The following is an 11245-nucleotide window of genomic DNA, read 5'->3' as shown; positions in this document are numbered from 1 at the left end:
ATCCATATAAAGATAAATATATCAACCTCTTAAAACCATAAACATCTAGTGTATATTGTAATAAGTTGATATAATAACTAACTAGTGTAAATACAGTGTTTCCCCATAAAAAAAACTCTACAAAGCTACAAGGAAGACTAAAATACACAACAGCATTTAGCCAATAGCAACAACAAGATATATTGACAAAGTACAAAGAGAGCAAGTTGTTATTCATTTGTTTTTATTGCAAGTAATCAAATAAATCCATGTGATTACTAAAACTACCCTTAGATTACAAGATCCAAATTAACTTCAATTTTCATGGTTATAATCATTGAGTTTCTAGTGTTAAAAATCTCATTATTCCCATGATTTAAAATTGCTTATCAACACTGTGTTGAGAAAATGTTGAACATTAAACTGAGTGGAGCTTAAAACTGGTGGGAGATGAGTCGATCCGCCTCTCTCCACCCAGAGAGAAGCGCTCCATGGACGGTGGAAAAATAGGAGGGATGGGTCGCCTCTCCAGCAAACAACACCTGCAGAAGCTGAAGCACAGGCACATGGTTCAGCATTTCATAGTTTAATAGACAGTACTTGTGAAGGATGTTTTAGTGTGTATATCCACCTGCTCTCCTTTGTCAGGCAGAGGCTCCATCAAGTTTTTGATGTCCTGTGCAGAGCAGCCCAGTGCTGGGTGACTGTAGGATCCATATGTCCAGGGGTCATGAAACCAACGACTAAACTGAATTCTCTTTGGTGTAATGGTGGAGTCGCCTAAAAAGTAAATACATACATTTTATATTTATGTTTTTTTGTTTAGTCTGCACAGACACATTTTTCATTCATTTTTTTCATTCATTCATTTTCTTAACCGTTTTATCCCTTTCGGGGTCACGGGGCTGCCGGAGCCTATCCCGGCCACTTGTGGGCGAAGGCAGGGGGTACACCCTGAACAAGTCGCCAGTTTGTTGCAGGGTAGAATGTCCTCACTCACACACCCATTCACTCCCGCACTCACACCTATGGTCAATTTAGAGTTGCCAATTAACCTATGAAGCATGTTTTCGGATGGTGGGAGGAAGCCGGAGACCCCGGAGAGAACCCACGCATGCACGGGGAGAACATGCAAACTCCACACAGAAAGGTCCCCCATTGATGTTCTGTTTTTCATGTCCCCCAGCCGGGACTTGAACCGGGGGCCTTCTTGCTGTGAGGCAAGAGCGCTAACCACTGCGCCACCGTGCAGCCCTATAATATCACCAAATCGCACAACAATTACCAGTATTATTGTGTTCATATGAGTTTTAATCCTCAAAGCTTGATAAAGTAAGTATTGTATTTTCCCCATTGTGCTCAGGTGTGGGTCTTACCTGTGAAAGTATGGATGAGCTCTGTCATAGAACGCCTCACTTCTTCCTCTGGAAGCGTTTCCATGTGTTCGGCCTCATGCCCGGAAATCCAGCCGCAGAGAACATGGCTGCCGCTGTGGAATGCAAAACCCAGTTCAAAACGTGGTCAGGTTGATAATTTCACGTGAATTGTATGCATCTGACCTTTCAGGGGGTTTGATCACCGTGAAGGATGGGATTTTGCGTGTCCAAAATTTGCTTATGTCAGACACATGGTCTGAAATCTCCTCCTGTAGTGTAAAAAATACAATAAAAAATTTGTAGACGTGTCCTGATTTTTGTGTTGTTTGTAAAACGTATCATCACTGCACCACAGACCTCATCTTCCCACACTAGGTAGATGATGTCACAGTCAGCGTCCCACCATGGCTTCTCAAACTCAACATATATTTTGTTGCATGTTCCAAATCCCAGTTTTTCAATGGAGCGCAGCTTCTGCTTTGGAAGAGGCGGAGAGAACAGGGTGGAGAGGTGCTTCTTCAGGTATCCTGAAAAAAAGACGCAAATACTTAGGTTCTTCAGAAAAAAATATTTAAGTAAGTCTTTAAAGAGTCACTTTTTTCTTTATTCTAAAACAATATTTTCAGTTGCTCCTCACCTAGAGGAACTGTAACAATAACGTGATCAGCAGGGATCTTCTCTCCATTAGCACACTCCACTGTCACGGGGTGATCTCCAGCCTCTGTGTTGTTCCAACGGACACATTGGACAGGATGGTTGTAGGACACCAAACCGGTGGGGAGCTCCGACATCAGCCTGTTAATGAGGCCTTCGAATCCACTGCAAACAGAAACACAGGCAAGTTACAGGGAACAGCTCGCAGATCCGGTCATAAAATATCCTTCAGTTACTCCACAAATGCGAGGTGTGGCACAGAGATTTACGTTTTAACCGACAGTCAAAACATTCACCCTAATCCTAAAGTGGGTTACTTTGTTTGGCACCTTTCAGACGTTGAGATAATTCAAAGTGTTTGACAGACATAAAGCTTTAACAGCATTAGCAAACGTCAGTTAAAACATAAAAAAACAAATGTACAAAACAATGAGAAAAATATAGCAGTTAGACTTCAAAATGCATGTCACTTTAAAACCTGTTCTGTAGGTAACTGGTGGAATAGAATCAGACTTTATTGTTCCCAAGCAGGAAGTGTTAGCAAAGGCAAAGGTTTTAGAACGGGATAAAGCCGATTTTTCCTGGGAGACCCTGCACAGCTGATTTATGAGCACCACCGGAAACAGCAGATCCTCAGCACACGAGAAAAAAAGAGCTAACCATGTTAGCATGTGACAATCCAACCCCCTTTTCCAGCCAGTCAGAAGGGTTTTATGGGAGGACTTTGTCTTTACGGTCCTGACGTTACTATATGACTGAATTCAAGTGTCTCTACTAAGCTCCTTCATATGCCACAAAAAAGATTATTAGTCAATGTTTCTAATATATGAGAAATACATGAATAATATTAATATTGATATTCTTGAAAAATGTAATTAAAGAGGTGATATAACACATATTGAAGTTAAAAATATAATCCTTCTTGGATTTTTTTTTTGGACTTCAAAGATTGATTGGTTAATTTCAAGCTATTTTTAGCAATAAATAAGGTTAAAAAAAGACAGTTTCCTATTCCACTAATGAAGTTTTCATTCATATTTGTTGAGGTGAGGAACTACAAACCTTGGGAACATGCAGTCCACTCCAGGGATGCTTTCGTACGTAGAAAATCCATTTAAGTCGAGGTCATCCATGGTGTGGACTGCACTTCCACAACATTCAAACTTCAACAAGGCACTTAGAGCACAAAACAGCAGCTTCCTGGTGGCTTTATCTTCATTTTTCCACACTATTTCTGCCCTTCGGCGGGCCTGCAGACAAAATAAAACGCGTACTTTTAAAAACACGCTCTGTCCTGCGACAAATTTGTCTCTTACTTCATGGATTAAAATAAAAAGAGAATATATGCTAGTGGTTGCAGTGAAGAAAATGTACCTCTGAGCGCAAGAAATGACCAACACTTTCCCAGGATGTTGGTTTTTGTTTTTTAGACTCTGGAGTGTTGTCCACAAGCTCATGAATCAACTCCAGAGCAGGATTCATGCAGTCATCATCCACCTTTTTCCCTGAAAGAGTATATTCCTCAAGTCAGATAGTTGTCTTTGAAATGTTAATGCAGTTTATAATGAAGTAATTCCTAATAACCTGAACTGGTGAACCAGTTGGCGACCCATGGAGGGTATTCATCAACGTTTGCGGCCTGGTTCTCTGGGGTGAGAGCCTCTGGATCCAGGAGGTCATAATCACGGGCAAGACAGAACACTGGGTTCTCCTCTGATGGGCCATGAAGATAGCTTGCTCCTATTTCTATTATTTTATTACCTGTAGAATGAAAAACAATACAAAAAATCGTTACCATTCTAAAAATAAATAGATAAATGAACAGCACAGATTTAAGGCAGCCATAACTACACCTGCCGATCAGTTTTAAGGTGGTTTCTTTTTTAATCTAAATCAACTTTTAGGGAGATTTTGTGATAAAAAAAATGGGCCTTTCAAGCTACAAAGCAAGCCCTGCTCACCCATTTCACCAGTTTTAATTCGTCCTCCGGCTCTTTCTGTGGCTTCAAGTATCCGCACATGTTGAAATCCAGCCTTAATTAGTCTCTGTGCTGCTGCAATACCTGATATCCCGCAGCCTATTATCACTGTTTTTAAATTCTCCCTGAGCGCCATGACTACTTGGTACAGTGACGTGCACTCACACAATAACTCTCAAAAAGTTTCTTTACATTGTTCATCTCTTCTTTCTCTTTCGGCTTTTCCCATCAGGGGTCGCCACAGCGAATCATCGTTTTCCACCTCACTCTGTCATGGACATCTTCTACCCTAACATTAGCCAACTTCATGTCCTCTGTTAAGACATCCATATATCTCCTCTTTGGCCGTCCTCTTGCCCTCCTGCCAGGCAGCTCCATCTCCAACATCCTTCTACCAATATATCCACTATCCCTCCTCTGAACATGTCCAAACCATCTCAGTCTGGCTTCTCTGACTTTGTCGCTAACACAGGCAACATGAGCCGTCCCTCTGATGTACTCGTTCCTTATCCTGTCTAACCTGGTCACTCCTAAGGAGAACCTCAACATCTTCATCTCTGCTACCTCCATCTCAGCCTCTTGTCTCTGTCTCACTGCTACCGTCTCTAACCCATAGAGCAGAGCTGGTCTCACCACTGTCTTGTACACCTTTCCTTTGAGTCTTGCTGACACTCTTCTGTCACACAACACTCCTGACACTTTCCTCCACCCGCTCCAACCTGCCTGCACTCGCCTCTTCACCTCTTTTCCACACTCTCCATCACACTGAACTGTTGACCCCAAGTACTTAAACTCCTGCACCTTCTTCACCTCAGCCCCCTGTAACCTAACGCTTCTACCTTGATCCCTCTCGTTCAGACACATGTATTCTGTCTTACTACGACTGACCTTCATGCCTCTTCTTTCCAGAGCAAACCTCCACCTCTCTAGCTGTTCCTCCACCTGCTCTCTACTCTCACTGCAAATTACGATGTCATCCGCAAACATCATTGTCCAGGGAGATTCCTGTCTTACCTCGTCTGTCAGCCTGTCCATCAGCATAGCAAACAAAAAGGGACTCAAAGCTGATCCTTGGTGTAGTCCCACCTCCACCTTGAACTCCTCTGTCTGACCTGCAGCACATCTCACCACCGTCATACTTCTCTCATACATGTCCTGAACTACTCTGACATACTTCTCTGCCACTCCAGACGACCTCATACAGTACCACAGCTCCTCCCTCGGCACCCTGTCATACGCCTTCTCTAAATCTACGAACACACAATGCAGCTCCTTCTGACCTTCTCTGTACTTTTCCATCAACATTCTCAAAGCAAAAATGGCATCAGTGGTGCTCTTACGGGGCATGAAACCATACTGCTGCTCACAAATCTCCACCTTCTTCCTAAGCCTGGCTTCCACTACTCTTTCCCACAGCTTCATTGTGTGGCTCATCAACTTTATTCCTCTATAGTTGCTGCAGTTCTGCGTGTCACCCTTGTTCTTAAAGATCGGAAGCAGAACGCTTCTCCTCCATTCCTCAGGCATCTTCTCACTCTCTAGAATCCTATTGAACAAACTCGTTAGAAATTCCACTGCTGTCTCTCCTAAGCACTTCCATACCTCCACAGGTACGTCATCAGGACCAACGGCCTTTCCGCTCTTCATCCTTTTCAGAGCCTTTCTAACCTCATCCTTTCCAATCTCTGCTACTTCCTGCTCCACAACAACCACATCTTCCTCCCTTCTTTCCCTGTCATTTTCCACGTTCATCAGCTCCTCAAAATACTCCTTCCATCTTTTCTGTACACTCTCCTGGGTTGTTAGCACCTTTCCATCTCTGTCCTTAATCACCCTTATCTGTTGCACGTCCTTCCCATCTCTGTCTCTCTGTCTGGCTAGCCTGTACAAGTCCTTCTCTCCTTCCTTTGTGTCTAGCCTGTCATATAGCTCATCGTAAGCTTTCTGTTTGGCCTTTGCCACCTCTCTCTTCACTCTACGTTGCGCTTCCTTGTACTCCTGTCTACCTTCCTCAGTCCTTTCTACATCCCACTTCCTTTTAGCCAACCTCTTCCTCTGGACGCATTCCTGTACTTCCTCATTCCACCACCAAGTCTCTTTACCATCTTTCCTCTTTCCAGATGACACACCTAGCACCTTCCTACCTGTTTCCCTGATCATCTCTGCTGTAGTTTCCCAGTCATCTGGAAGCTCATCCTGACCACCCAGGACCTGTCTCAACTTCTGCCTAAATTCCTCACAAGTTTCTTCATTCTGTAGCTTCCACCACTTGGTCTTCTTTTCTGTTTTCCCTCTCTTCTTCTTCCTGACCTCCAGAGTCATCTTACACACCACCATGCGGTGCTGTCTGGCTACACTCTCTCCTACCACCACTTTGCAGTCATTAACCTCTCTCAAATGACCTCGTCTACATAGGATGTAGTCCACCTGAGTACTCCTACCTCCACTTCTGTATGTCACTCTATGTTCCTCTCTCTTCTGGAAGTAAGTGTTGACTACCGCCATTTCCATCCTCTTTGCAAAGTCCACCACCATCTGTCCCTCCAGATTCCTTTCCTTCACACCAAACCTGCCCATCACCTCCTCATCACCTCTGTTGCCCTCACCAACATGCCCATTAAAGTCTGCTCCAATAACAACTCTCTCTCCTCTGGGGAAACTCTCTATGACCTCATCCAACTCACTCCAGAATCTCTCCTTCACTTCTAACTCACAGCCAACCTGTGGCGCATACCCACTGACTACATTCACCATCACCCCTTCAATTTCTAACTTTAAGCTCATCATCCTGTCTGAGACTCTTTTCACCTCTAGAACACTGTTTACAAACTCCCCCTTCAGAATCACACCTACCCCGTTTCTCTTCCTATCAACACCATGATAGAACAGTTTGTATCCTCCTCCAATACTACGTGCCTTGCTGCCCTTCCACCTTGTCTCCTGCACACACAGTACATCTACCTTCCTTCTCTCCATCATGTCTGCCAGCTCTCTGCCTTTCCCTGTCATTGTGCCAACGTTAAGAGTCCCTATTCTCAAACCTATGTTCCTGCCTTTTCCCTTCTCTCTCTGGCCACGGACCCTTCTGCCTCCCCTCTTTCTTCGACCAACAGTAGTCAAATTTCCACCGACACCCTGTAGGTTAACAGCATCGGTGGCGGTCGTTGTTAACCCGGGCCTCGACCGATCCGGTATGTCTAAAGTGTTGTGGATGATTCGCATGGTTATTTTGGCAATTTTTACGCCGGATGCCCTTCCTGACGCAACCCTCTCTATTTATCCGGGCTTGGGACCGGCACAGAAGTAACTGGCTTGCAACCCCTGTGGCTAGATTCTTTACATTGTTCATCTATTTATCTCTAAGGTGCCGTTTAAAGTTCACAACTTTTATGAGCTATAAAAAGTGCATACAGCCTCCTGCTGTCCAGCAACCAAGGCGTTTCAGGTATGAATTGTAGAATCAGCCCATCTTTTTACATCGATCACAGTAAACTCAATGTCTTCTTGATAAGAAGTTAATTTGAAGTTTGTTAAAATTTCCTTTTCGAAGTTAAATTGGATTTTGAATTAGACCAGTATGATATTTTAATTTTAAATTGAGAAGTTACTCTTCATACAAACTAAACGAGACAATTTCAGACTTTGACAATGGACAGTTTTATACGTTTTTGTGTGAAATAATACTTGAATTTGATTTTACTTGTTTTTTGGCTTCACCTGCCCTCTAAAATAGAAAAATAAACTACCACTAGAGGGCAGTATCTTTGAACCATAGTGCTGAATTTTAAAAGATAAAAGCTCTCTCTTTCTTTAAGCCTTCAAATGTAAACTAGATTTTCTTAAAATTCAAATCACTCAGGTGAAATGTCATGTCGGCCGAGTAGGGCAGTGCCAGATCAGAGGACAAGTGTATTTGCATTTGGAAAGACTAATTTACATGGCTGTTTGTGATTCCACTTGTTTTTAAAATATTGAAACAGTAGTTTTTGAGGGGAATTTACATGGAAAATGATTCTTTATATTGTAGTTCTTTACTCCAAAAGACTGTTGGTATCAATAAACATGATAAATGTATTTCTGTATTTTAAAAAATCGAGTTGAAAATTATAAAAGCACTTTTAGCAAACCTTAAGCTATAGCAACTGTATAAAACATGTATTTATTTATGAGTAAGAATACAATTATACGCTGTTCAAACTCCCTACTGAAATGTTTTAATAATAGTAATTTGTTTTATAGGTTATTCTGGAACTAAATTATCTCCTAAAACTCTTTAAATATATTTCCAATTTTCAGATGTTATTTGACTTCTTTTCTCTTTATTCATACTTTGGCTAAAGGTCTACAAATACGTGTTCCTCCACAAAAGACTGCATTGAAAGTTATTAGTTTAAAAAACAGAAAACGGTTAAATGTTTTCTTTCTTCTTACATTTGTTTAATAGCAAAAGTTAATATTGAGCTTTAGAAGAATCCTGTCTCCTTCTCCATATTACACGTTCTCTCAGTAGGTCACCGTGTGTTCATATATTTAATAAAGTTTTAGTTCCAACTCAGAAAAATTGTATGCATGCTGTACATATGCATGTAAATATGCTTGTTTGAATGGATAAAAAAATAACACGAGAAATAGTAAATGACAAATATAGACAAAGGAATGAAATACTCTATTTATTCCTCAAAACAAAAACCTCTGAGTCGCTTAACATTTAATCTTCTACAGTATTTGGAATTAATCTCATAGTATTTAGGATTCATTAGAATTAAACCAGGGATGCCCAACCCTGATCCTCAGGACCAACTCCCCTGCTTGTTTTGAGGTTGTCCCCGCCCTGTTTACAGGTGTGTTATGCCTCTCGAATCTGAAAATACCTGGAATTCAAGGTAGTGAACAAAAGAGTAAGACAGCAAAAACAACAAGGGGAGGAGCTTTCGAGGAACAGGGTTGGGAAACCTATCATCCTTTTCTTACAAAAAAAAAAAAAACAACAAAAACCCAAAACCTGTTTAAAAATCACAAACAGATACCAAAAGAAAATGTAAGGCAAGTTTAGTAGGTGTGTATCAATGTGATATAAAGGTGGAATTACCTGTATTTAATAAATTAATGACATTTATGTTGTAATCAACTACTATAACTTTCTTATTGTGAGATCAAATCAGGCTGCAAGTTCATTTCCCAACATTTACACTTATTTATGAGGATTTTCTTTCTTTTTACTTTTCATTTTCTGTCATATATATCTTTTTAAATGGTACATTGTATTTTTCTCTTGAATATTTTTAAGCTGTGTTTGTCCTTTTGTGCTCTAATTTGCCATTTTCTTCCCTTTTATATGTTTTTCTTCTTATTAACAGTAACAGCCAGTTACAGGACAAAACAAGTGCAATGTGCAGACATAATGAACATAATACTGATCTTTTTGTGTGTGTATGTGTACATCACGAGTCTTTGACCCGGGTCTCTAAGATCTTTTTAAGCCAGCTTTTATTCCCCATCTATTCCTTCCTCACTCATTACTCATCAGTCTGATCAGGTGATATCAGGTTTTAATTGAATGAATACAAAGGGTCCAGGTAATTAGCAGCAGGGACAGATGTTTTGGGGGAAAATAAAAGTTTGTATGAAGGAAGCCTTTGGAGGTTAATCTTTAATATCTCAATCCAAGTTAAAATTGTTTAGTGTAAAAATCTATTCTTGCAACTCATCACTTGCTGTGACATATTATTCACTCACCGAGTTTGTTTGTTTGGATTCGTCCTCCGGCTCTTCCGGTGGCTTCCAGGATCCTCACCTGCTCAAATCCAGCATCTAGGAGTCTGCGTGCGGCTGCTATCCCGGCAATTCCGCATCCCACGATCACGACCTTTGCGTCCTCGCTCTCTGCCATCGCTTGATCACTGTCCCGCACACCTGACGGCAAGGCTCACCTGCGTTTTTCGCACTTCCTCCCAAGTATGTTTAAATACCAACATAAACAACTTCCGGTAGAGTTTCAAGATAAAGCTCTACTGTCAAAGCTCTTTTGATGATTGCAAAATATCTTTTGCTTGATTTTGTTACGAGTGACCGTAATTTATTTATTTAGTACATTTGGAGTGTTTTTCTGTCTATTTTTTTAAAAACATTTTTCTGCTGGAGTGGGATGTTTTTTCTTTCTTTTTTTCTTCTATCTTTGTTTGCACTTTAGTTCCTTAATTGTTCAGAGCACCTGATTGGACGAGAACCTTCAGCCCCAAAATAGTTCATTTTTCTGTAAATAAATCCCATCTTATTTTCAGCCTGGGCTTGCAAGAGCTTTTGAGTTGTTTGGGCATCTAATTTGTTTTTTTACCTTTACTTTTCATCTTTTCCCAATAGAGGATGTAGCATATTTATTCTAAAAATGTTACGTTTCACTTCCAAAAAGGTTCTCTTTTACAGCATCTTTTATTAACCTCAAGAAATCCTAAAATGTGACTGAACTAAATGACTAGAAGCACTTCAGAACTATTCTAGAAGCACCTTTAAAAGATGTTTGGATCCTTGAATGATACATTAAAGGACTGCTAAAATGTTGTGTGAATATTGGTAATGTTAATGGTCAAAATTATGTTCTTCTCATATAATATAAAAGCAAGGATTTAAAACTTGGAAAAAAGTTTTATGACTGCAATTTTCAACAAATTCAAATTCGTGTTCTCTCTGAACACAATATTAACACAAAAAAGACAAAAAGAGTTTAAATCTCAGATTGTTAGAAGCATAAACGGTCTGGTCTGTAAGCCTGGATCCTTGAGTAAAAAATCTAAAGAATGATGGATGATGAAGAGTTATGCACAATAACTCTCTTTCTTTCGGTTTTTCCCTTCAGGAGTCGCCACAGCGAATCGGCTTCCTCTGTTCTAACACCAGCTACATTCATGTCTTCGTTCGCTGCATCCATAAACTTTCTCTTTGGCCTTCCTCTAGACTTTTTGCCTGGCAGCTCTAGACTCAGCATCCTTCTATCAATATTCCCTTTCTCTCCTCTGGCCTCTGACTTTATCTCCAAAATCTCCAACATGTGCTGTCACTCTGATGGACTCCTATCCTATCCATCCTATCCTCAGTGCCACTTACGCTTTTCTTCACCTATTCTAACCTGCCTGCACTGGCTTCATTTCTTTTCCACACTCTATTACTTTGGACTTTAAATGCTTGATACTTAAAATCCTCCACCTTCTTTATCTCTTATCTGTGTAACAAGGTTAAACCTACATTTGTGAAACTGTGGGA

At 40.8% G+C, this 11245-nt stretch overlaps 1 protein-coding gene across 2 annotated transcripts; it reads right to left on the bottom strand.

Moving 5' to 3' along the window:
• Positions 1-206: 206 nt before the first annotated feature.
• LOC101166491 (peroxisomal N(1)-acetyl-spermine/spermidine oxidase) lies at positions 207-10119 on the bottom strand. Of its 2 annotated transcripts, none has more exons than XM_011484499.3 (10): positions 9725-10119; positions 3594-3770; positions 3384-3514; positions 3072-3259; positions 1993-2174; positions 1713-1882; positions 1539-1624; positions 1356-1468; positions 611-759; positions 207-530 (listed from the first exon to the last, which is right to left on the bottom strand). In XM_011484499.3, the coding sequence occupies exons 1-10, from the start codon at positions 9876-9878 to the stop codon at positions 414-416; spliced, it is 1467 nt and encodes a 488-aa protein (XP_011482801.1). In that variant the 5' UTR covers positions 9879-10119; the 3' UTR covers positions 207-413. The 2 variants fall into 2 exon arrangements, with proteins under 2 accessions (XP_011482801.1, XP_020565283.1); XM_020709624.2 differs by lacking the exon at positions 9725-10119 and adding an exon at positions 3971-4161.
• Positions 10120-11245: the final 1126 nt, after the last annotated feature.

The sequence above is a fragment of the Oryzias latipes genome, chromosome 15, assembly GCF_002234675.1.
Source record: "Oryzias latipes chromosome 15, ASM223467v1".
NCBI lineage: Eukaryota > Metazoa > Chordata > Actinopteri > Beloniformes > Adrianichthyidae > Oryzias > Oryzias latipes.
This window is presented reverse-complemented; position numbering and strand designations above follow the sequence as displayed.

What these genes read in the sequence shown, in the direction of transcription:
- LOC101166491 (XM_011484499.3), bottom strand. Translation starts at nt 9,878, where the DNA reads ATGGCAGAGAGCGAGGACGCAAAGGTCGTGATCGTGGGATGCGGAATT. An exon ending in GTGGACTGCATGTTCCCAAG is followed by an intron (nt 2,175 to 3,071) that starts GTTTGTAGTTCC and finishes TTCTGTTTGCAG; the next exon opens with TGGATTCGAAGGCCTCATTA. An exon ending in TGCCTGACAAAGGAGAGCAG is followed by an intron (nt 531 to 610) that starts GTGGATATACAC and finishes CCTGTGCTTCAG; the next exon opens with CTTCTGCAGGTGTTGTTTGC.